Source organism: Python bivittatus, unplaced genomic scaffold (assembly GCF_059951505.1).
Source record: "Python bivittatus isolate LINGU-HERP-01145 unplaced genomic scaffold, Pbiv_v1 ctg000480_np1212, whole genome shotgun sequence".
Lineage (NCBI taxonomy): Eukaryota > Metazoa > Chordata > Lepidosauria > Squamata > Pythonidae > Python > Python bivittatus.
In genome coordinates this window covers 106,436,078-106,459,986 of record NW_028277075.1, presented here as the reverse complement: position 1 = coordinate 106,459,986, position 23,909 = coordinate 106,436,078, and the positions used below count along the sequence as shown (strand labels likewise).

Below are 23,909 nucleotides of genomic sequence, written 5' to 3'. Positions count from 1 at the left end.
ATACTTAAATGCTAGTAGGTGCAAAGTACTCTTAGAAGTACATATGACATTTTTATTGATGCAGAATAATATAATTCCAAAACGGGGGCTGCAACACATTTCTTAAAATACCCCAAATAAAAAATTTCAGTGTGAGAAAATCTCTTAACTTATTGCATTTCCCCAAAAATTACTTTATAGTAGCCAAGCAATATTGCATTCAAAAACATATTTTAGTTCAGTTCTCCTAGGATGCCATTGTTAGCATTTAGATCAAGCATGGGGGACTATTGCTGGATGGGGAAACCCTATTCTCTCTCTCTCATATTCAAACAATAAATACATTCATACACAATCCTAATTCAATTCATACATATACATTCTCATACATCTCACTCTTGGCCCACACATATTAAGTTCCAATTAATATGAAAAAAATATGACGTTCATTTCTTCCAGGAATGGCAGAATATATTCCCTTCTGAGTTACACCACGAATGCATATTTTTATAAATACATTCATTTTGTGTTCTCCTATACATTAAAAAGTAACACCTTCTTGGAGTTGAGCTCCACTCCTGGTAACTTCAAGGACATGCCCAGTATACAGTAGCCTTTTTAGCAGCTGGGAAGGCTACAGTCAGTGAGGTCAGTGGTAAAGAATCTGAGACCAGATAAGACCATTAGCAAAATGCTGTGCAGGACACCCAACATCCAAGGCAAAAAAAATTGTTACCTTGTAAGAGCAGGAGAAAGACATCCAGAGTTTAAACCCTGGGAACTGACATACAAATATGACTGACTTCCAAAGTTCTGAAATACAGATAGTCCTTGCTTAATGACCACAATTGAGACCAGAATTTAGATTGCTAAGTGATGTGGTTGTTAAGTGAACCATCACATGACCAGACCTGATTTTATGACCTTTTTTGCAGTGGCTATTCAGTGAATCATGTGGTTCCTCATTGATTTTGCTTGCTGGAAGCTGGCTGGGAAGGTTGCAAATGGTGGTGACATGACCCTGGGATGCTGCACCTGTCGTAAGTGAGAGCTGGTTGCCACGTGTCCATATCATGATCACATGATCGCAGGGGCACTGTGACAGTCATAACTTTGAGCACTCGTCATAAGCCACTTTTCTTAGCCCCATTGTAACTTCAAACAGTCACTAAACAAGTGGCTGTTAAGCGAGAACTACCTGTAGCTGATCATGGTTCTAAAAGCTTCTTTTGCCTCTGCAATAAACGCAACTTACCTGTCTGAACCTTGTTCTTAAATCTTCTGTGGCTAAGCTCATGAGTCTGTGTTTGTGTTCCTAGAGAGAGATTTCTTGCCATGCCCAGGATGAAGTTCTGACAGCAACAATATCAAACTGATTTGCCATTCCCTTCTTCCAGATATTTTTTTGGACAGGCCTACAGTCCTCCTGAGACTTTCTAGAGATCCCCCATTCTTATGCTAACCAGATCTGACCTTGTTTAGGTCTGGAGATCAGCAAGGGTTGGCTACAAGCTGCCAGCTGCTGAAATTTGTAATTTGTGAACAAATTGATGTATATGCATAATGGCAATTACACAATTTTTCATTCATTTCCAGGCAGAGCACTGGTAATGGATGCTGAAAACAAAGTAATCCAAGCAACTAATATCCCTTTCCCTAAATCAGAGAGTGGAGCACAGTGAAACTTCATTTATCTGCAAGGAAGAGCTCCAGCATAACCAATACCATCACACCTAAAACAAAGCTCCAGGAAACATGTGTTCTAGCCAATTCTGCAACACTTTACTTTGGCATACATGCCCATGTCTGTTTGTTTGAGTCTGTGCATGTGTGTGCATGTGTATATGTGCGCACGCACACATGCACACACACACACACACACACACAAATACATACACACACATACACACTGTTTGGAGTTTTGAGGGGCTACTAGCTGTACAGAAAGGAAGGAAAGAAGGAAGGAAGGAAGGAAAAAAAGAAACATTTACAGTGTATTTTTTACTTTATTTGGTCCTTCTTACTCCTGAAATAATTTGATTTTCTTAGATTTTTATTACGTGAACCCTTACAGACAAAAATGTTAAGTTTTAGAAAAACTTGTAAGTTGTTCAGAACCCATGGAATAAATCAGTGAGACAGTATTTAAATGGCAGAGGGATATCCTCTGTGCTCCTTTTCTTCCACTTGCCAGGAAATTACAGATACATTTTCTAAACAATTTAGATATCTTGCATTGGTATCCATTTTATATATACTTGATCAATTAATACTTCATTTCCCACACTTTCATAACAGTTATTAGGGACATATGGATTGAGAACAACATAATGTAACTAAACCTGTTTATGAAAAAGATTGCTTACTGTTAGACCTTGGACTCCCTTCGGTCCAGTTCTACCCTGAAAAGGCAATACATTTTATTATTATTATTTTTAATTCATCATTAAGGTTTGATGATATAAAAAGCAGTCTAAATCAGTGCAAATGTAATCACAGGGCCCTGATACACTGTCCTATGGAAACAGGATCACTTGCTCCCACTCTTTAAGGTTGGAGATACAGTAGGGTGACTTTGTTCCCCATCTGCAGCAGGTCCCTTCCAAGGTCAAGAAACAGAGGGTAGATTGGGACTAGGAAGAGTGAGGGCCAAAGCCTATGCTTGTGACACATCTGAGACCTTTGCCATGTCTCCAACCTAGACAGCGGAAGAAATTCTTGTCAGATACTTGACTGATGAAAAGGATTCTCCCATTGCTTGTTCTTACGTGTCAAATCTAGAACCTCCCTATTATGGCATATGCTCCTAAAGAAAGTAATTCCAGTGTTTTTGGTGGAAGCAATCCAGTGACTGCAAAATGCAGTCTGGCAGTATATACTGTCATAGGATGAAAGTTTTGGAAACCCACAACTCTCTGTTATAATTTTATTTTAAATATTATGAATTCAGAATTGCCTTTCCAGTTTTGAATTCTGTTACTATATTAATCACAGACAGTTCACCCCAACTTTTCCAGACTGAACTATCAACCAGAAAGTTAATCTACTCAGATTATTCTCCTTAACAATTGTCCTGGTCCCTTAAAGAAAGGTCAGTGTCTATTCTGTAATATTTAAATTATTTGCTTGAAACTAATGCTAATACTTAGATGTACTATATATACATGCAGAGTTTTAGCAACATGCTTTGTAGCATCTGATGGACAAGGTTTAGATACTTACAGGTTCTCCGGCTGCCCCAGGGTCTCCCATATTGCCTTTTTCGCCTTTTCTTCCTCTTTCCCCTGCATTTCCACGATCACCCTTGGAATTAGTTATACAACATCTGTAAAGCATCTTATTTAAATGTAATCATTTTTATTTGAACAAATAGAAAAACTAGGTAATATTGTTGTCAAGAATGCTTTGTAAGGAAATTATTATAGTACTTTCTAAATACTTGTAACAATTCTCCAAAGAAAAAATAATAAATTCATAATTTGATGGACCTGGCCCATTTATTTACTTGACCACTGAACTCATAAAGATAGAATTTAAGTTCCTAAACTGTCCTACCCATGTAATAAATATTTTCCTGGGAATTTTCCCCCACTCACCAATAGTAGGTGTGGCAATAAATACTTTTACATTTAGAAGGGGAAATTGTAAGCCAAGGATTGCTAATGCCCATGATTGCTAATATAACACCAAACATTTCATTTGGTGCTCACCTCATCTTAAAAAAAAGTAATTTAAATGGCAAAATATCAACCTCAAGCATCCTCTTGATTGAGGATAATGCTGCCAGGTCCCACAGCATTATTAGAAAATAAAAAAGGCAGGCAGCTGCAATACTAAGCAGCTTGGAAGTGAACCCATCTGCCCCAAAAAAGGGAAAAAGAGATTACAAGGTAGTGGTAATGACCACTTGTTCAGCAACTGTTGAAAGTTATGACACTGCTGAATGAGTGGTGGTTATGACCGGTCCTCAAAGTTCCTGCCATTCCAGCACCCTTGTGGTCACATGATTGTGATTTGTGACCTTCCCGGCCAGCTTCCCATAAGCAAAGTCAATGGGGAAGCTGGCCAGGAAGGTCACAAGTTGCTTGGGTAAGTCTCCCCCACCCGTGCACCCTCCTGGAGCCTCATTGTGCTTGCACTGCACTTCCCTGGCCACTTGTGCACCCTCTTCCACCCAGCAGCAGCTACCCCAAGCCCTGCCACGCTCACATCATGCCTCCCCCATCACTCATGCACCCCCTCAGTCCCTCTCCCCTCTGGCAGCAACCACTTACCTGCTTCCCGGCCTGCTTGCAAGCCGCCTGGGACTTGCAACTTCCTGCCGGCTTCCCCGCTGACTTTGGTTGTTGGAAGCTGGCAGGAAGTTGCAAGAAGGTGCTCACTTAAGGATCCATGATCCTTGCTTAACGACAGCAACAGTGGCTGCAGGGATTGCCATTACTAAATGATGCAGTCACGAGATGTTGCACTTTATGACTGCATCACTTAGTGACAGAAATTCTGGTCCCAATTGCCGTCGTAACTTGAGGACTACCTGTAGTTGATAATATTCTGGGAGAGAAGAAATAGGAGAGGGCCGCCTCACAAATGACTCTGAGTATTTTCTGCCTGACTATCCACCAGGGCAGACATACACCTAGAAACCTTTTGGAAATCAATGCAGGGCCTACAGCATCAATGTTATGTACCTGTAGTAGCTCTCACTAATGGTTGCATTTTGTGCCAACTGCAGTTTCCAAGTAGTCTTCAAAGTCCCCATGCAAAGCATATAGCAGTAGTCCAGACATGCATTGATGAGGGCATGAGTCACTGTTGCCATGTCCTTCCACTCCAGGCAGGGCCACAACTGGTACAAAAGCTTAAGCTGGGCAAAGCCCACCCTGGCCATCTTCTCCATCTTTCCACTCAGCAGCAGTGTCTACAGGAGGACCCGCAAGTTGCAGACTTGCTCCTTCATGGGAAATGTCACCTCATCCACAGTTAAAATCAGAGGAACCACTTCAAAATAGTGTCCCTAGCTTCCAACCCTCACAGGCGGTCCTAGAGGATAGCATGCTCAACTGTATTAAATACAAGTGAAATGTCCAAAAGTACCAGGAGAGGTATACTTTCCCTAGCCAAGTCCCAATGAAAGCCATCCAACAGAGTGATCAATACTATTTCTGTCCCATGTTTAGGCTTGAATTCTGTAATGGTATTTGGGAATGACCCTGAGAGGTGAGGGGAAGAGATGCTGCCTAAGGAATGATCAGATAAAAGGGGGAGGAGCCCGTAGCTGAATAATGGGAAGAGAAAGAAACTTAGAAAGGAACCACCCTAAGTTATAAGGCTGTAAAAAGAGACAGATTTGTACTTTCAGACTTGCAAGATTCTGTTAATTTAGCCTTAGAATAAAGTAGAATTAGCTCATCTTGTCATGTTTCCAGTCTGGTCTACCTGGAAGGCTGACAAATTCTGACTGAAAGGAGTGCAAATAATCTGTTTCCCTTTGAGCATTCTGTAACTGAAACCCCACCACCTTCTTAAAAATCTTCTTAAAAAGGAAAGATTGGACACAAGCAATAGTTGCCTAATATGGCCAGGTCTAGGGAGGGCTTCTTCAGGAAGGGGTGCACAATTATAACTTGAACATATATCAGACCCACCAATCACCCATCCAGGAGCCCAAATGAGCCATGAGGAACATGGAGCAAAGCCATTGGTGGCAAAGCCCATATGGAGAGTACCCTATCTACTTCATCAAACCGCACAGGCCAAAAGAACTTCAGATTCAGTCTATGAAGAATCAAAACTTTGGCAAATGTGACTATATTGGCCAAATGTGCAAAATGATCACAATGACCCACGGGGCTTTTTTCCTGTCCATTGTTCCCCATCAGGGAATCATCCACTCTGAACAATGCTGCCAGATGATAATCTGCTGGTACAATAAGGTCAAATGGTGTAGGCTCAAACATGAGCTTTTACCCACGCTCACTTAGATTCACTTTTTGTCTTCCTCCACCAGGGCTTCAGGCATTGCTACATCTCTTGGAAGGTCCTCTTTGGCAGAGAGAAGCCACTTGCGAGCATGAAGTGCCCAAATTGCCCCCTGATAGCACAAAGTCTGTATCTCCACAGAGTTACACTGGATATTTCTGTAGATTTATAGTCCATACCTTTGGTCCAAGGAGTCCTTCTCCAGGAGGCCCACGTGGTCCTGGCATTCCTTGAATTCCTTGTTCACCCTAATTATAATTAATTGCCAGAACTGTTGACAATTTTATTGTATATTAAATACAATCTTATTTTCTATATTTGATTGAAAGTATAAATAAAAAATAGATTTTTCAAAAATTCAGGCTGCTCTTACATACATAACCATTCATTGATACATTTCTCAAAATATATTCCAATCTGTACTGGCTTAATTCTTCATATGTTCTTCTGTTATATGAGGGTCCTTGATTTTATAATATACTGTGAGAGGAAAATTTTAGTAGCCTTCTATATGTTTTAATGTTAGTTTTGATTGCATTTAATAAAGCCAAGATAACTGAAATGTGACCTGTATGGCAATGACTAGAAGTAAGAGGAACTTGCAAAATGAAGGAAATTGCAGATTTGTTGATGAGAACAGAAGTGCCAGGGACAGGGCATCGGGACGTGCTGAAATTTGTTCTGGGAATGATCTCAGAATCATAATTGTGGTTTGCGGCTTAAAGGGATAAAAAGGATGGCATCCAAGTAAACGACGCCCCTTGGTCAAGCTGTCTACCTGACAGCTTGGTCAAGTTGGTCATCGCATTGCAATGTGAATCTAAGTACGTACCTTGTATGTTATTGGTTGAACTTTACTTGCTTATTGAACTAGCATTTAATAAAGCTTTTAGAACTCTGAAGTAACTTGTTTTATGGTGTGTCTGCCTCCCGTGTTTAACGTGGTTTTTCCCCTGACAATACAAATACTAAAGATGATGTAAATGAAACTGTAATTGATTTACTTTACTAAGATTTTCACCTCAGACAGAACTGGATGTATTATTCTGTGGACCTTTTAATATATAAAGAAAAATATATCTTTCTATTTCTTCCAGTTTGTGAAGTCTGTTTTTCCCTCTTCATTATGTCTGAGTGTTGAATACAAGAAATCTTGATACCTTTGGTCCTTGGATACCTTCACCAGGTGGGCCCAAAGCACCAGGAGGCCCTTGTCGTCCAATATTTCCCTGATGAAGAAAAAGCATAGCTGTCTTAGAAATAAAGATATCATAAATGCCACCATGTTCCATGTTGTTGCTGTCTTAAAATCTGTATAAGAACCATGAAGCTCCTCGAAATACCACTGTTTGCAATCAGTGTAACTTACAATTTAACTGTAGCTATGTTAGAAGTATCTCTTGATTTTATTTCTTAGGGCTGGTTCTTTCCAAATAAATATAGTTGTCTTATAGGACAGTTCTATGTTTATCTACTCAGAAGTAAGTCATATTGTGTAAAGAGTAGACTATACTGGGAAGTCCAAGAAACATCCAAGAAGATGAGAATAACATACAATACCACCTTTATATGGCTGCCTAGAATACAACATGGGCATATCCATGAAGCCACCAGAAATGGAAGTTTTTACCTTTTTATTCTAGATCATTCCAACTAGTAAACACAGGAAGTAGTTTGCGAACTATTCACTTAGACCTGTAATTTTTAAAAAATGATTTATGTCTATGATTATTATTTGTTATAGTGGCATTCATGCTTGCTACCCCTGGCCCAGTAGCAGGTAGCCCAAGGAAGATTTCTAAGGCAAGAGGACAATCTCATCCCAGTCACAGCAAAATGATTGGCTTGTTCCAACAACTGATGACTCCATGAAACCAACTAAGCTGAATGATTTGGATCTTAGCGAAGAAGTTGGGGAGTTGCAAAAACCTGATACTTCTCTACTTCATTCTTTATATCTTACTTCAAAATACTTCCCACCCCTCCCTCCCCCAGGGAGCAAACTATGGTTTGTGAAATTGTCTAAAAGTAACACTATGAAATTTCCTTTTAGTAGGAAAATGAGTCCTGCAACAAGAATCATAAACTTTTATAGTTTTGTTTCAATATATCTTTATTATTATTTAAACTGCATTTTGCTAAACTTTCATTTTCCTTTTTCTTTTCATTCACAAAATACCTGTTAGTTAGTATGAGCATTAGTTCATCTTAAATTAATATGAATAGTAAACTAACTGTGTACAAATAGAGAAGATAATCATTATTTTTGAGACATGATGATCCAGTTTGAATCCTTATTGTGACTTACTTTTGGTCCTGGAAGGCCTTCTCCTGGTGGACCTGGAAGACCAGCTGGTCCTCTCATACCTGGATCACCCTAAAAATGTATATTTGTAAACATTTCACAATGGCTATTATTGTTGTTATTATTATTGCAATAACAACAACAGCAGTTACAGCAACAATAAATAGTCATTAAATTATCATTCTCTGTGATCCCCATGGAAAAGAAAGGTTTGTTAGAATTTTGGACTAAGACTTGGGGAAACCAGCATTGTGTAAATTTTAAATTTAAATCATACACATAGACTTGGAGAAACCTAGTTCAAGGCCAAAATTAAACATGAATCTTGCTGAGAGACTTTAAGCTAATCACATTAGCACAGCCTGACTTATCTTACAGGTTTCTTGTGCAAATAAAAAGACAGGAAAATTAAGAATGTACAGAATTCAAAATCTGCTCCAGTTTACTGTCCATTTTAGTTAGACAGCTTTCTGGTTTGCTGAGGTGTGTATGTCTGTGTGTTTTGAAACCAATGTTTCATTTTTAAAATCTGTAGAAAAAAAATCACTATTGATTGCAGCTGGGCTTTTTGTTCTTGCAGCAACATGGAGAAAATATAATTTCTATGGAGAGCCTCCAGAATTTTGCATTTATTTTAGGGTAACCAGCGCTAGCAAGGCAAGCTACCATGATTCCACAGGGAACAGAAAGTCCAGATTCACTGCCAGGGGAATTTCAGTGAAAATGAGTTAGATGGTCAAATTGTACTTTAATGGTTGTCTTCCCAAAAACTTAGGTAGTCACTCTGTGTGTAAATTATTTGAAGCTTGTGATTGGCACTTGATAAAGTGGATAATAAAAGATGAAGATTAATGCACTTAAAATCACATATTATTAAAAAAACAAATCACATTATGCCAAATACATTAAAATATCTCCAATGAATTGTAGTGAGTTTGGGAGTCAGGATAGATGCATTCTGAAGGAAAATAATTAAATATTAATTTCCATGTTAGCTCACTACTAACATGCAGTTTATTCATCATAGGAATTTACTTGTGAGATACAATTCACGGACTTTTCTCAGAGCAGATGAAGGCTGTCTTGGATATGTCACACTTGAAAGCACGACAAAGAAGATGCATGTTTCTAATCTATGGCTGAGTTTGTGCATTATGCTAAGCCACAGCATGGTTTGTATCATTTTGGCCCTAGAGTGATATGTGAAGCTAGCTACTATAACTTGTAAATTATTATTTATGTTTTTATGATACAGGGTGAATCAGGCCACTGTAGCATTTTCAGCCAACTGTGCTTAAACACTTTGGCTAATGTATATATGCAGCATTCATATACTCACACACACACATGCCTATGGGTCAGGACGGTACACGAACCCGTCAAAAGAATCCCTGCTAAGAAGGGGCGATTCTGCACATACCTCAGTTCTTGGAACAAAATACTTTCAATACAATTGTATCCATTGCTATACTAATTTGCTTTTTCTGTCCACAGACTTCTTTACTGTGGGGTGAACCTACAGCTCTCCTACAGCTGAACTTCATTTCCCAGAGTGGATGGTGAGGCCTGCTGCCAGTTTTAGTTCATCAAAGTCAGGGGAATAGTTTGCCCCTCCCCACTCCCACCCCAGACTACAGAATGACCTCTATTGTTAGTTACTGGCTTACAGTATATCAGGGGGTTTGTACTATTGTTTTTCTATGGACGTATGAGGTAACCTGGGACTCATGTCACAACCCGGCATTCCATCCTTTCAGGGAAAGGAAGATAGCATTTAATAACTAAGAATTTTACCAGTAATACACGTTTGCTTATGTGGCCCTCCATAAATGAAAAAGGACAACTGTACAATTGCCACACAATAAATCAGTTATGATTTTTGGAAGTTCATATTACAATCAGCTTGAGGGGAAAAAATTATATATGTGTGTGTACTCTATCTAGCAATCAATCAATCAATCGATCGATCAATCAATCTGTCTGTCTATCTAATTTATTTATCTTACACACATACAAACACACTATATAGAGTCAACTGTGTACCTTTGGTCCAGGTAATCCAATCCCATCAGGGCCTTGCTCTCCAGGAGCTCCAGGAAGACCAGGAAGACCCTGACATTGGGAAGTAAACAGATTTAACTGTTAATTGCTCTGAATTGCACACAGTCCCTTTTCTTTTTTACAATGATTCATTGTTCAACATTCTCTTTCTAAGTAACAGAACCCAAAATATTTTATCAGGTTATGATAGAATGTCTTGAACATGTTCCATTTAAATATCACAGATTAAACATTTGTTAATTGATCTTACACAGACTTTGTCTGCGTGGGAATTCCCATGGTTCATGTAGTGAAGATGAGTGATTTTCTTCTTGCTCCAGAGTTCAAGAAGTCTTATTTTATATTTTCAAATAAGAGTGTGATCTCCAGTTTTGTTGTACTGAAGTGGGGGGGGGGGGGAAGGAGAAGGAGAAGGAGAAAGAGGCAGGATGATGACATACAAAAGTAAATCATTCCTGAACTCAGAGGAGTGAAGCTGGAGAAACTAATGTCTGAATAGGCCAGCAGTTGAAATTCTCCACACTTTAAAGGGAAGCCTTGAATGGCTATCACAAAATAATTGTCCAAACTTTGACTACTTACAGGTGGGCCTGGATATCCATCTCCTTTTGGGCCAAATGGACCAGGAGGTCCTGGGTGCCCACGGTCACCCTTTTTGCAAAGAAAGACATATTTACATTTTATTATAGACATCTGTTACGCTATACAACATACTTTTCCTTTAAAGAAGCTGATTTACCAATGTGGTTGTTACCTTAGCCCCTGGAATTCCTATCCCTTGCTCTCCAAGTGGTCCAGGTGGTCCAGGTAATCCTATATCACCCTTCAATTACAAGTATACAAGAAAACCATGATTTTTTTGGTTTCGTCTGTCTGTCTGTCTGTCTGTCTGTCTGTCTGTCTGTCTGTCTATCTATCTATCTATCTATCTATCTATCTATCTATCTATCCATCCATCCATCCATCCATCCATCCATCCATCCATCCATCCATCCATCTATCCATCTATCCATCTATCGGATTTATAACAAACCTTTTGTAACAAGAGTTCAAGGCAGCATACATAGTACTCCTTCCTCCTATTTTCCCCACAATAATAACCCTATAAGTAGGTTGGGCTGAGAGAAAATTATTGGCTCAAAATCAGTCTCCCCACTTGGACTAGAACATCTGAACCAGGATGCCACATTGGATATCTCCACCCACATCAGGAAAAACAAGACAAGTCATTATCAGGACCTCATATAGGCCTGATCTGGCTCACAGGCTGGCTCATCTGGCAATAGGATCTCAAGGGAGGCCTGTTCCCAGGAACTTTCTCCATCATGACCTGCTGTTATTGGTCACCAAATGCTTTCCCTCATAAAGGAAAATGCAAACTGGCTCCTGCCGGTTCCACCTGCATGTTCCTTTCTCCTTTGAACAAAATGGATACTAGATAAACTGCTCTAGGTCTTTCTGCTTTGTCCTACACCGAGTGCTTTTCTCAGTGCAGGAGGCAACACAAGGGTTGCCTTCACTTCTCCTCCTGCAGGAAGAAGTGGATGATGCAGTGGATACGGCTTATGCTGAGGTGAGCCCTTAACAGACTGATAAGGACTCAGGAGATGATGTTGTAACAGAATCACCTCCTTGCTAGTTCATAAGAAAGCTCTTAGAAATAAACTGAAGATGTCTCTAGCCTAATATAGTGAATGATAACTTGGTTCTAAGCTGGAAATTGTTCAGCTGCTGAAATTCTAGCAACCCTATCCCTTTCGTCTCAATAAATCCTGTTAAAGAAGATACTGTAAGAATCTTCCTTGGAAAAATTACTTTTGGTTGAATTGGCTGCCTAGAGAGCAAGAGCATTTCTGACACTATCTAATCTGCCAGGAAAGTAGGAAACTGGATCCAGCCAGTGGATTTGTTCCCTGTCCCTGTTTTACAACAAAAACTACAGGAAGGGTTGAACAGAAGAGCCCTGCATATTCCCAGCTGGCCATCTCTTGTTCGTTAGAATGGTTAGTAAATGTCCATGCTGGTGCACTGGATATTGTCAAATTAAAGAAATACAGTTGTTACCTTGGGTCCTATAATGGCACGTCCTGGAAGTCCTGGCATTCCCAGTCGTCCTGGTGAACCAGGTTCACCCTGCCATAGGAAAGAAAACCAGGTTTTCAAAGGAATATTACTTAGTGTATTTAGTACACTTAGATTTCAAGCTATAAATGAATGGCTTGATTTCTGGGGTAAACCTCCTTTCCCCCCACCCCCCGGTGTTTTCTTTTTACTCAAAGAAAAGTTGAATTCTGTGATCGTATATAGATGATGGCAATTTTAAAGTGTTTTTCAATGTTTTAAAAATAATCTCCCATTTTAGATCTGAAGAAAATGCAGATATATTCCCTATATTATCATACTTTATGGGAATTAAAAATAAAGTAGATCTATTACTAATTGCAAATAAGTTTCTCTGTCTTTTATGCTGAGATCCTTAATGAAGACTTCCTAAATCCAGCTTCCTCCAAATGTGTTAAGACTGAAATTCTCATTATCCTAAGTTAATGTATTAAATTGGTCAAGGCTGCTATGAAGTAGGTTATTCATTTTGCAAACCAAATCAGGACCAGCATGGTGGCAGGGACTTCCAGTGTAGGTAGAGTTCATTCTGATGCTGATTATTCTTATTGTAAATCGCCTAGCCTCATACACATGAGATTGGCAGCTATATTATATAAGTCAATTAAATAAACAAACAAACAAACAATGTGAGGACAAGCTATGTGGCATACATCATGGCTAGTTTGAACATATCCAGTGAACCCTCAGCCACAAAGTTTGGTGCAAGACCAGATATGGTAATAAGAACAAAAATAAAATGATACTTTAGCCCCTGCAGGTCCAGGTACTCCAGTTGGTCCTGATAAACCCCGTACTCCTCTTTGACCTTGATCACCCTAGAAAAAGTTTTAGAAGGTGTTCAGACAACACACGCTTTAACTTTCTTGAAGAAAGTAAACAGAGAGATTGTTGCAAACGCAAGGGGAATTGGAAAGTTCAGTATGTATCAGGATATACAGATAGACATTTTGCTTCTGTCAGTACAACTAGAAGTAGACAATTCCTTCTCACTTCACAATGCACCTTTAACATCTGCTCTAAAGGACTGGAGGCATTTCCACAGCAAATCTGGGCTAGGGAGGGAAATGAAGAGAAGAAGGGAAGTTCTCAACATCTGACACTGAATTTCTGAATACAGAGATGCTTAGTGAAATCCATTTTCTAAGAAGTGTTTCATACCTCTAATAATAGAAAATTCTTATATTTATTTTGGCATGAAAATTACAGAAACAATGAACATATAATTCCTTGCCTTTTCACCCTGTATTCCAATTCCAGGAGCACCCTCTGGACCACGTGGGCCAGGTAAACCTGGTTCTCCCTGTAATACAACATAGTATTATGAATATTAAATATTCTGGTGTAGTGTAGGTATTAAGAGACTATGTCTCTACGAATATGGAAGACCCATCTCACTATATGTCTTCAAGAAAAGGCACTTATGCGCAATCTCACAGTGCTTTTAGACAAGCACGTTTTATTGTGCAATCACCACGTCTTGTTTACAGAGTTCTATGGAGCCCATATATCATCTTCTATTTGCAACCTTCCTGTGTCTCCCCACCATTTATTCCAATTATTTCTTGCCATATGAAAAAAAAGATGGATTAGCTAACAGTGTCTTTTGACTGATAACATTGGCTAAGAGTTCTCTAAAAAGGAGCGCAAATTTAGCCCACCCCTGCAATCTTTGAGTTGTATCGCTTAACCTTCCATACAAACTGCAAGAATTATGACAAGATGATGCAAGCAATAAATCTTATATATGGTATAGTCAGTGATATGACATAGAGATCTGTATTATTTATTCTATATGTTGACTTATTTAGCGTAGGGGAGGCAAGGAAAGGGCAAAGGAGGAAACATGCATTGCAATGCAAAGTCTGCCACTTACATGTTTGTGGGCAACACCGCAAAGCTAGTACAAAAGGGTGGAGCTGGTATGGTGATGTTGCAACACACACTTAGTCATTTTGGCATCATGGTGGTTAGAATGAACAACTATGTTACCTATTTATTTGAACCCATTTTCATCAGGAAGACATAAGAGGAACAATTTAAAGACAAACGTGTTCTTCAGTGTATGTAGGGGCACACACATGTAGCACATGTGTTTTCTCCTTTGTGGTATAGTTGCAGTTCAGCTGCAGAGGGCACCTGCCTAATTCCAGAAAAGTGTGGTGAGCCAGAGATAACCTTGGAGAAACTATGTGATGACAGTTACGAAAACATGTTTTGAGCCAAGGAAATGAAGAAAACATTAGAAAGAAACTCAAATTGACTCTGCCTTAACTCCCTGGGATATAGCAGGGAAGGAAGGGGAAACCATCAGGCTTTCAAGATTCTGTTACTATAACTTGCATCAATAAAGTAGATTTCCAGCATTCTTGCAGAGTCTGTTTCCTGATTCAGTCTACCCCAATGGATTGAGAGAAAGATGTAGCTGTTTGAAAGAGTTGCAGGCAAATACTGCCTAAATGCCCTTGCATACTCTCAGACACCTTTTTGGCCTCAAATCCAGGTGGATAAATCAGAGAGCTGCACAGCCCTGCTACGTATAATCCCATTGAAGTCAGCTTCAACAAAGCAAATATATTGCATTAGTACTTGTCTTGATTAAAACAATCATGAATGCATTATTTTATAAATTATACTTTGTTTTGTTTCTTATGGGAGGGCAACTTACTCCTGAAAAAAGTCTATAAGATGGCACTTTCTGCCTATTTTAGAAGTAGAGGAGTTTAAAGCAGGCAAGCAGACCTTTTGTCCTGGTGCACCATCTTCTCCTGGAAGGCCAGGTAAGCCTGCCAAGCCTGAAGTACCTGGCTCCCCCTGGGGTAAGGGAGAAAGGGAAAAGTTGGTAGAAGGAAGAGGACATCCTGGATTTTATTTAATATGGGACTGAAAAGCAGGCAGGTTAGGAAATGCACATACCAGATTACAGATAGTCCCTGGCTTATGACCATTTGTTTAGCAACTGTTCGAAGTTATGATGGTGCTGAATGAATGGTGGTTATGACCAGTCTTTGGAGTTCTGGCCGTCCCAGCACCCCTGTAGTCACATGATGGTCATCTGGGTGCTTGGCAACCAGCTTGCACTTACGACTGGTTGCAGCACCCCGCGATCACGTGATTGCCTTTTGTGACCTTCCCTGCTGGTGTCCCCAGAAAGTCAGTGGAGAAGCTGGCAGGGAAGATCACAAGTCACTGAGGTAAATTTCCCCCACCCTCGCATCCTTCTCTAGCTCCTCTGTGCTAGTGCTGTGCCAGCCACTTGTGCACCCCTGCACACCCTCCCACAATCAGCAGCAGCCACTGACCTGTCTGCCTGCCTGCTTGCGAGCCACCTGGGATTTGTAACTTCCTGCTGGCTGCCCCACTGACTTGTTGTGGGAAGCCAGCAGGAAGTTTGATTCATAGCGGCAACTGAGACTGCATGGATTGTCGTTGCTAAGTGATGCAGTCACATTTTATGACTGCATTGCTTAGTGACGGAAATTCCAGTCCCAATTGCCATCATAAGTTGAGGACTACCTGTATACATTTTCATTTTGTACATTGAAGACTAAGAGCACTGAAATGTGGCTTCATAAATGGTGCTTCTGAATTGATCAGTTTCTTAAACTTTTTTTTAAGCTAACAAGACATTGTAGCTAAAATGCAATGTTTTGCCACTTCCATTGCTTTTTGTTCCCTATCAAAATCTCCCTCTCTTCTTTCACGGCTGCTTTTCAGTTCCCAATGCCACCTAGCCAAAAACACAACTGAAGCAAACCCTAAAGTTTCAGCATCTAGGATTCTCATGCCATCTCTTAACTTTGGATTGCAAACAGTAAATGAAGCACTGAATAGGAAATGAGCCCCATCCGTTTCTTCTGACAGACCCAATTGTAGCCCCAAGAAAGAAGATAGGGAGAGCCCAGCCACATTGCTCTTCCTTGTCCACTGAAGATGGGTGAAGAGAGGGCTTCCTCCATTATCTCACAGAGTGAGCCTCCTGAACTGAAAGCCTCTTTTCTTAGATATAGGAGCACAGTGCTGTGCAGACCATCTGCTGCCAAGTGTGCATATTTTTGGATTGGGACAGATATCTGTATTTATAAACACACTGGATTTCTAAATTGTATGCAGTTTCTGTTCAGATATATAATGCAATTGAAGGTTTATTTACTGTACTTACTTACGATTCAAATCTATATTAGATAACTATGTAATAATCTAATTAAATAACTCTGGGTGGCTAATAAGCATAAAAATAGAAACACAAATATAAAAACAAGAGAAAAAAACAATAAAAGATGCCAGGTAAAAATAATCACTTCCATCAGCACATAGCGAAAACACAAACCAGACTCCACTAACATCCTGACTCTAAAGCCTGAAGCAAAAGCCAGATTTTTATGGCCTTCCAAAAATCCAACAGAATTAGGGTTGGCTGAACCTCAGGGAGGGAGGGTGTTCCACAGACAGTGGCTACAGCTGAAAAGGCACACTTCCTAATTCCCACAAGATGATATTGTTTCAGAGAAGGGACTTGGAACATGCTCCTCTTCTGGATCTGGTGGGAAGCACAGAAATCACAAGAATTGAGTGGTCCCTCAAGTTTCTTGGCCCTACACCAGGTAGGACAGTGTTGTCCAAACGTGGCCACTTTAAGATGAGTGGACTTCAACTCCCAGAATTCCCCAGCCAACCATGCTGGCTGGGGAATTCTGGGAGTTGAAGTCCACTCATCTTAAAGTGGCCACGTTTGGACAACACTGAGGTAGGGCTTTGTAGATGATAATCAGACTTGAATTGTGCTCCTGGAAGCCAATGCAGCTCACATGGCAGTGGTGTTATGTGTGCATACCATGATGTACCCAAGACCAATCATGTTGTCTCTTTCTGATCCAGTCTCAGTTTCCAAAAGTTCTTCAAGGGCAGCCCCATGTACAGCACATTGGAATGGTCCAAATGGGAAGTGACTAAGGCATGAGTAACTATGAGCAGACTCATCTGATCCAGGAACAGACACAACCAGTACACGAGATGGATTTATGCAAAGCCCTTTTGGCCAAGCAGGAGCCACAGGTCCAGGAGGACATCCGGATTGCACACCAAGTCTGACTGGGGGAGTGGTACCTCATCCAAACTTAACAATGCAAGCTCTCCAAGATCTAAAACCCACAGTTACTCAATCTTGAATCAGACCCAGTTCCTCCCTGTCTAGACCCTCACAAGGCACTGGGAAAGAATCTCAATAGCATCCCTTGGGTGGCCAGGGGCAGAGATGTATAATTTAGTACCATCAGCATATTGGTGATACTTATTCCTGACATACATTATCAACATTTTAAATGCTTGGTGTTTTAAGAACTATTGTACCTTTGCACCAGGTTCTCCAAGGCCTCGTTCTCCTGGAGCTCCAGTTTCTCCTGGTAAACCCTGATCACCCTTAAATAACAAGTTTTGCAATAGTGTTAGATGCCTGCATTCCTGGCGACTTAGCAAAGTCAGATGCTAATTCCCTCAGCACTAAGCAAAGGGTCTCTGCCACTATTCAACTCCATGGGCCCAGGTTATCAGATTCTGGAGCCTCCCATCCTCAGAGGAAGGCTTACCCAGAAGGCTCAGGGCAGGCCATTCTTCCATTTCCCTCCCAAACCACACATGTTCCTAGTGAAATTGGGATGGGTTCCTACTCTTCCTGACTTTAGAAAAGGCACCAAAGTTTGTTTTTGCATTTCATTTCTTTTCCTTCTGACTGCCTTGAGTGCTCTTTTAGACCGGAAAGTTGGGATAGCAGTCTAATAAATAAATAATAATTTTTAAAAAAATTACAGAAATTTAAAACTGGAAATGGATGGGCTCTTTCAAAACGTGAAAAGGAAGCTTAGTCTTTCTAAAACAATATTTGATCTAAAAAATCTAGCCAAGACAGTTCTGCTAGGGTTGAACTTACGCACCTTTGCTCCAGGTAGCCCCTGCCCAGGTGGCCCTCTTGGTCCTAGTGGTCCTTTTGGGCCTTCTACCCCCTAGAAAATAAGTTATAATATTAATCTTGTAGAAATTAATAGAATTCATTACAATAATCATATAAATAGTTTTTAAAACCTCTGCTTATACCCAACTTACTTTCTCGCCTTGAATCCCAACTCCAGGTAATCCGATAGGCCCAGGCAAACCAGGTGGACCTATTTCACCCTGATAAATAGAGTTTGGTTAATTACTAATATAGACAGAGACTTGAGATATCCTACAAGTAATTGAAATATTTATTGCAAGCAGTTTGCAAAGTATCAGTACAGATAAGCTGTACTATATTTTATTAGGATCTCAGTGCAGATGAGCAGTACTATATTTTCTAAGAATGCAATTAACACAGAGCTAATAGACATGCTATCTCAGCAGCTGAAAGGAGCATGTGCAATTTTTCTTTTCTTCTTTTCTTCTAAAACTTAACTTTCCTACAGAAACAAAGGTGTCTCATTTTGATTTACCCTTTACTAGAGGAAGATGCTAAAATAGATTTATTGGAGATAAATCTATCTGTTCACTATAGTCCTGTCCAACATTCACTGAAACAAACAAGCTCTTTATTTTGCTTCATTACACCTTTTGAGCCTAGTATCAGTCAGGGTATTCAAGTTTATTTGGATGGAGTCAATCCTTTGGCATATTTACTACTTACCTTTTCACCCTTTATGCCAATGCCTGGTTGGCCCCGAGGTCCTTTTGGACCATCAAAGCCACGGTCTCCCTATATGGAGAAAACAAAGTCATATGGTAATTATCAAGTGTGATCATTTATTTATGAATCAAATTTATACACTGCCCATCTCACTATATAAGTGACTCTAAGTAGCATACAAGTAAAAAGAAAGCGATAAAAATCTTTACAACAATATACAAAGTTCAAAGACGGAGAGAGCATCTGCAAGCCACCAGCCATCCCCAGTGCTGCGAACCTCCATTGGATCCCCATGCTAGTTGGCAGAGCCAGGTCTCGATGTTCTTCCAGATAACGGATAAACAGATAGCTAGACATGCAGAATTTTATCTTGTCCGAATGGACTAACTCCTGGTCTTGTAGAAATACAATTTGAAATATTAAGAACACAAGGAGAAGGCGTACAGTGGAAGAAATATATAGGAAAATGGGCCCACATTTTTCATGCAGACCTAAGAGAGTCAGCAAACTAATGGAAGAAATAGGACAGAAGAAACCTAAGGGTAGAACAATATAACTTTGCTCAAGGAAGGGGGCTGCTGTGCTGCAATTCTCCCTGTTCCCAGGAAAAGGAAGAGGATGAATCAAGAGATCCCCTGAAAGTCATCTATCTAAGCCACACATAAAGATCCTGCTGCTGTTGTCTGTGTATTCAACAAAGTGGACTCTTCAGGGAGTGTAGCCCTAAGTGATGCTTTTGTTCTGCAAAAGTTGTATATCCCTGACATAAAGCATAATCAATGAATTATAGTGTGTAAGGGTTGGAAGGGACTTTGGAAATAATCTATTCCAATCATCTGCCCAGTGTAGGAATCCATTACTAGAGCATCCCTGAAAGATGGTAATCTAGCCTCTGTTTAAATACTTCAATGAAGGAGACTCTACCACCCCCTGAGTCAGTCTCTCCCATTGTTACATAGTTCTTACCAATATGAAAATCTTCCTGATGTTTCGTTGAGATTTAAACTAATTGTTTGTTACCCTATCTTCTGAACAACACCAAACAAGCATGCTCTTGGCATTACACCCAACTAGGAGACCTATACAGATAGTCCCCAGTTTAAGAATGAGTTCCATTCCCAAGGTCTGTCCTTAAGTCAGATTTGTATGTAAGCCAGAACAGTATTATTGTATAATACTGTATAAGTAGTATTGTATAATGAATTCAAACCATTGTGCATTTTGCTACAATAGGCTCCATTCTTAACTAGGGGTCATCTGTAAACTGGGTGTTCTTAAGCTGGGGACTCCCTGTATGCACTTCTCATATCTGCCTCTGACTCGCTGCTCCAACTTGATCAAGGAATGCAGAGAACTCAAGTTCTTTGAATGCATGGATGGGGACTGAGTCATTTCCATTTCTGGCCTGTCATTCTGTGAGTTCATCCATGACAAGGCAGTGGGGGAGGAGGAACTCTGTAATATTTCTGGAGATTCCTCTGTGTGCTAACACTGTGTCAGTGTGAGAAAAAAAATGCAGGGAAGAATGGACCATAAGTTCTTATATGTTTGTAGGTTTGTAAGATTTATATGCCACCAGTTCCCTTAATGGCTTTGGGTGATTGTAAAAGTACAATAAAAACATCCACATCAGATGTAAAAGATAAAATTATGAGTACATCCAGGTAGTCACATTAACATGTATTTCTCTACTCCCTGAGTCAGCAGAAATGTATATTGACATAAATTGTGCCACCCTGACAGCCAAGTTCTAATCTGCTTGAGTAACAAGGTTGGTGAGTGATGCTGTTCTTAGAGATTTCATACTGAACAGGTTAAGGAAAGTAACTGGTAGATTCTCCTGACTTCATTTCCTTTCTCCCAAATGTCACTAGCTGGCAAGAAAAGATCCCCTAATCTCTCTTGCTAACAAAAATGGCACTAAGGCTGTGGGAGGAGGCAAGTATTGACAGATAGCTAATTCAGAGAGTTTAGCCATCTGTCAAAACGTGTTCTGGTTTTGCAAACTATGTTTTCTTAGGTGCATTCAGAGGGAGCCCAGCTAGTGTTATTTCAGAATAGCTGAAAGAGCACTAAACTAGCATTTAAAAGTCTACACTAGTATTTAAAAGAATAAAAAGCAGACTGTTGGGGTGGTGGTAGTTAAAAAGTGATTTCACCTTGCAACCATTGCCGTGTTTCCAGCACCCCTGTTTTTACAACTATTTTAAAATGCTAATTTATCACCCTTGGGAAAGAGTGGGAAACCTACATTGAAAAGTAGCCCAAACCACAGTGCAGCCAAGAGAGTGGAGTGGAATGAGGCCCAGGATGGATGGGGGCAGGCCGGATTTCCTCTGAGCTGAGTGACGTACCAGCAACTGATTTCTGGGGAACTAGGAAGGTGAAGAGAAGCCAACCTGTTCCCACTCCCTGCCAGGATGCTCTAAGTGTCAGTGAGTTTTTCTTCCCTCCTTGTTGCCATGCCTGAATCCCAGACTATAATCCCAGACTCCTCAGATGCCACCACTCTGAATATTATCTATCTGTTTAATCAGCCTATCAGGGGACAGGAACAAGTAGCTACATTTGCTTGAAGGTGTATATAGGATTTCAAAGGCCATCACCCTCCCTTCTCTTCCTGGCATTCAGCAGTTCCAGAGCTCAGTGTCACAAGCCTTGGTACCTTTCTTTCCCCTCCTTTTCCTCCCCACAAATACCATGCTTTTACTACTTGCAGAATGCCTTTCATTCCAACAAAACCCACAGTTTTTCCCCGTGACAACCTGGATGTCATGTGTATGGGGTGGATATCTGGCTGCAAGTGGAGGAAGTGGATTTCAATTGAGGATGAATCCCTGAATTTACCCCTGGATTCCTTTGCAGGTTGCAAGACTCATTCCAAAACAGAAGCATTATTCTCTCTGTGGGAATGGTCTTAAGTGTGGATGAAAATATGTGGCCAAGAAAAACCTCTCTTCAATTTGGCAAGTGATGAAAAAGATCAGCGGTTTCTTAAAAAAGGAATTTATATCATCATAGAATTTCTCCTGCAGTTGTTCACTCCTGCAACCTAAGCCAAAATGGCCATGGGAAGCAGTGGCCAGTAACCAGAGGAAAGGAGGCAGGTGTAGAGGGAAGAGGGAATGGCCTTGAAGGACAGAAGGAAGAGCCACTACCAAGGCAACAATCAGACAAGCAAGTCTTGAGCCCATTCCAGGAAACTAGTTTGAGTAAATGTCTCAGTCAGGTCCCTCCCTAGTAGAAAGAAAGATAGAAAGAAAGAAAGAAAAAAAGAAAGAAAGAAAGAAAGAAAGAAAGAAAGAAAGAAAGAAAGAAAGAAAGAAAGAAAGAAAGAAAGAAAGAAAGAAAGAAAGCAAGCAGGCAAGCAGGCAGGCAGGCAGGCAGGCAGGCAGGCAGGCAGGCAGGCAGGCAGGCAGGCAAACATATCCATGGTGGGACTTGGAAGACTGCAAATTTGTTTCTTAAGAGGAAAAAGGTTTATCTCCCAAATCACAAAGTCCAGTCCTCAGAAGCAGTAATGACATATCTTACTGTTCTCTTACAGCCCGTAGACCCTGCATTCTCAGACAAGGGTATAACCACCTCATGGGAGGTATCAACACAGCTGGAGTGAAACCAGGGAAGCCACGGAGCCCATGAAATCCTGAGCAGCACCTGCTAAGATTCCCTCAGCAAGAAATGCTGAAATCCCCTAAGGCCAAAAGTCTGAGTGTCTCTATTGCCATTTCTTTTCTTTCTTTATATAACTTTATTAAAGGTTTTTTTTCAAACAATAAAAGACAAATCTAAAAGAAAAAAAAGAGAGAAAGAATAAGAAACAGATAAGAAAAAAAAAGTGCAGGAAACAAAAAGAAAAAACGGAAAAATAGAAAACAGAAGAATAACTAAGAGTACAAAAGTAAGAAAAATAAATGACTTCAAACCTTCTTTGCAACAGAAATTAACAAAGTTATTATCCAACCTCCCTCCTTAATCTTACAAAAATGCCTTCAGCCCCTTGTTTAGTCCTTTTTCAGTCATCAGATCTGTAAACCATCATTTTACTTTTCTCTATTTTCAGCAAAATATTTTCAGGGAGGCAGTGAAGGACAGGAAGGCCCGGCGCGATATGGTTCACGGGGTCATGAAGAGTCGGACATGACTTAATGACTGAACAACAACAACAACAACAATTTTCAGCAAAAAGTCCATAAAAGGTTTCCAGTCTTTTTAAAAGATACTTATTATTTTATCCCTGACCAAACAAGTCAGTTTTATCCCTGACCAAAGTCTGTTGCCATTTCTAAGATCATCCAAGTCTGCTTGATGGAGAATTCTTCTAGACAGCAGGATAAGGTATATAAGCTAGGAAAGTCTCAGATTGCATTCATGTCAAAATCTAAAATAAATCTGCATAAAAATGCTATGGATTACAACCAAAATGGAGCCCCTTTAAGAAATGTAATGAAGATTTAATAAGGGAAACTTTATAAAGACTTGTAAGGGAATTGTAATCAAGCTTCCTCTCCACCCCCAGCATATGTTCAGTGTCAAAACAAAATGGTAGCAGGGCTGAAACAAATTCTGCAGAATTAAGATAAAAGCATCAGTAAGGATCCTTCAACCATTTTCAGTTTGATTCAGTACCATTTTGGGAAGGAGTTAATTTCTGGTTTAACAACCAAAGGAATTGGTATATTTCAACTACAGATTGGACAAAAGCTTTACTTAAACAGCTACATTAATTTTTTTACACAGTATTGTATTTTCAGAAGCTGTACATAGAGATAAACCTATTAAATTATGGGCTCTGTCTAGAGTGGCAAT

General features: G+C 40.1%; 1 protein-coding gene across 1 annotated transcript in view; it reads right to left on the bottom strand.

Annotated features, from left to right (window-relative positions):
• LOC103063312 (uncharacterized) overlaps positions 1-23,909 on the bottom strand; it is a 52,275-nt gene that overhangs the window by 9,695 nt on the left and 18,671 nt on the right. The window contains exons 14-29 of the mRNA XM_025174646.2: positions 19,101-19,169; positions 18,545-18,613; positions 18,376-18,444; positions 17,795-17,863; positions 15,188-15,259; positions 13,680-13,748; positions 13,192-13,263; positions 12,389-12,457; positions 11,079-11,147; positions 10,907-10,975; positions 10,307-10,375; positions 8,267-8,335; positions 7,119-7,187; positions 6,138-6,206; positions 3,202-3,282; positions 2,346-2,381 (exon numbers count right to left, since the gene is read on the bottom strand). Of these exons, the coding sequence (XP_025030414.2) occupies positions 2,346-2,381; positions 3,202-3,282; positions 6,138-6,206; positions 7,119-7,187; positions 8,267-8,335; positions 10,307-10,375; positions 10,907-10,975; positions 11,079-11,147; positions 12,389-12,457; positions 13,192-13,263; positions 13,680-13,748; positions 15,188-15,259; positions 17,795-17,863; positions 18,376-18,444; positions 18,545-18,613; positions 19,101-19,169 (1,089 nt within the window). The remainder of the gene's footprint in view (positions 1-2,345; positions 2,382-3,201; positions 3,283-6,137; positions 6,207-7,118; positions 7,188-8,266; positions 8,336-10,306; positions 10,376-10,906; positions 10,976-11,078; positions 11,148-12,388; positions 12,458-13,191; positions 13,264-13,679; positions 13,749-15,187; positions 15,260-17,794; positions 17,864-18,375; positions 18,445-18,544; positions 18,614-19,100; positions 19,170-23,909) is intronic.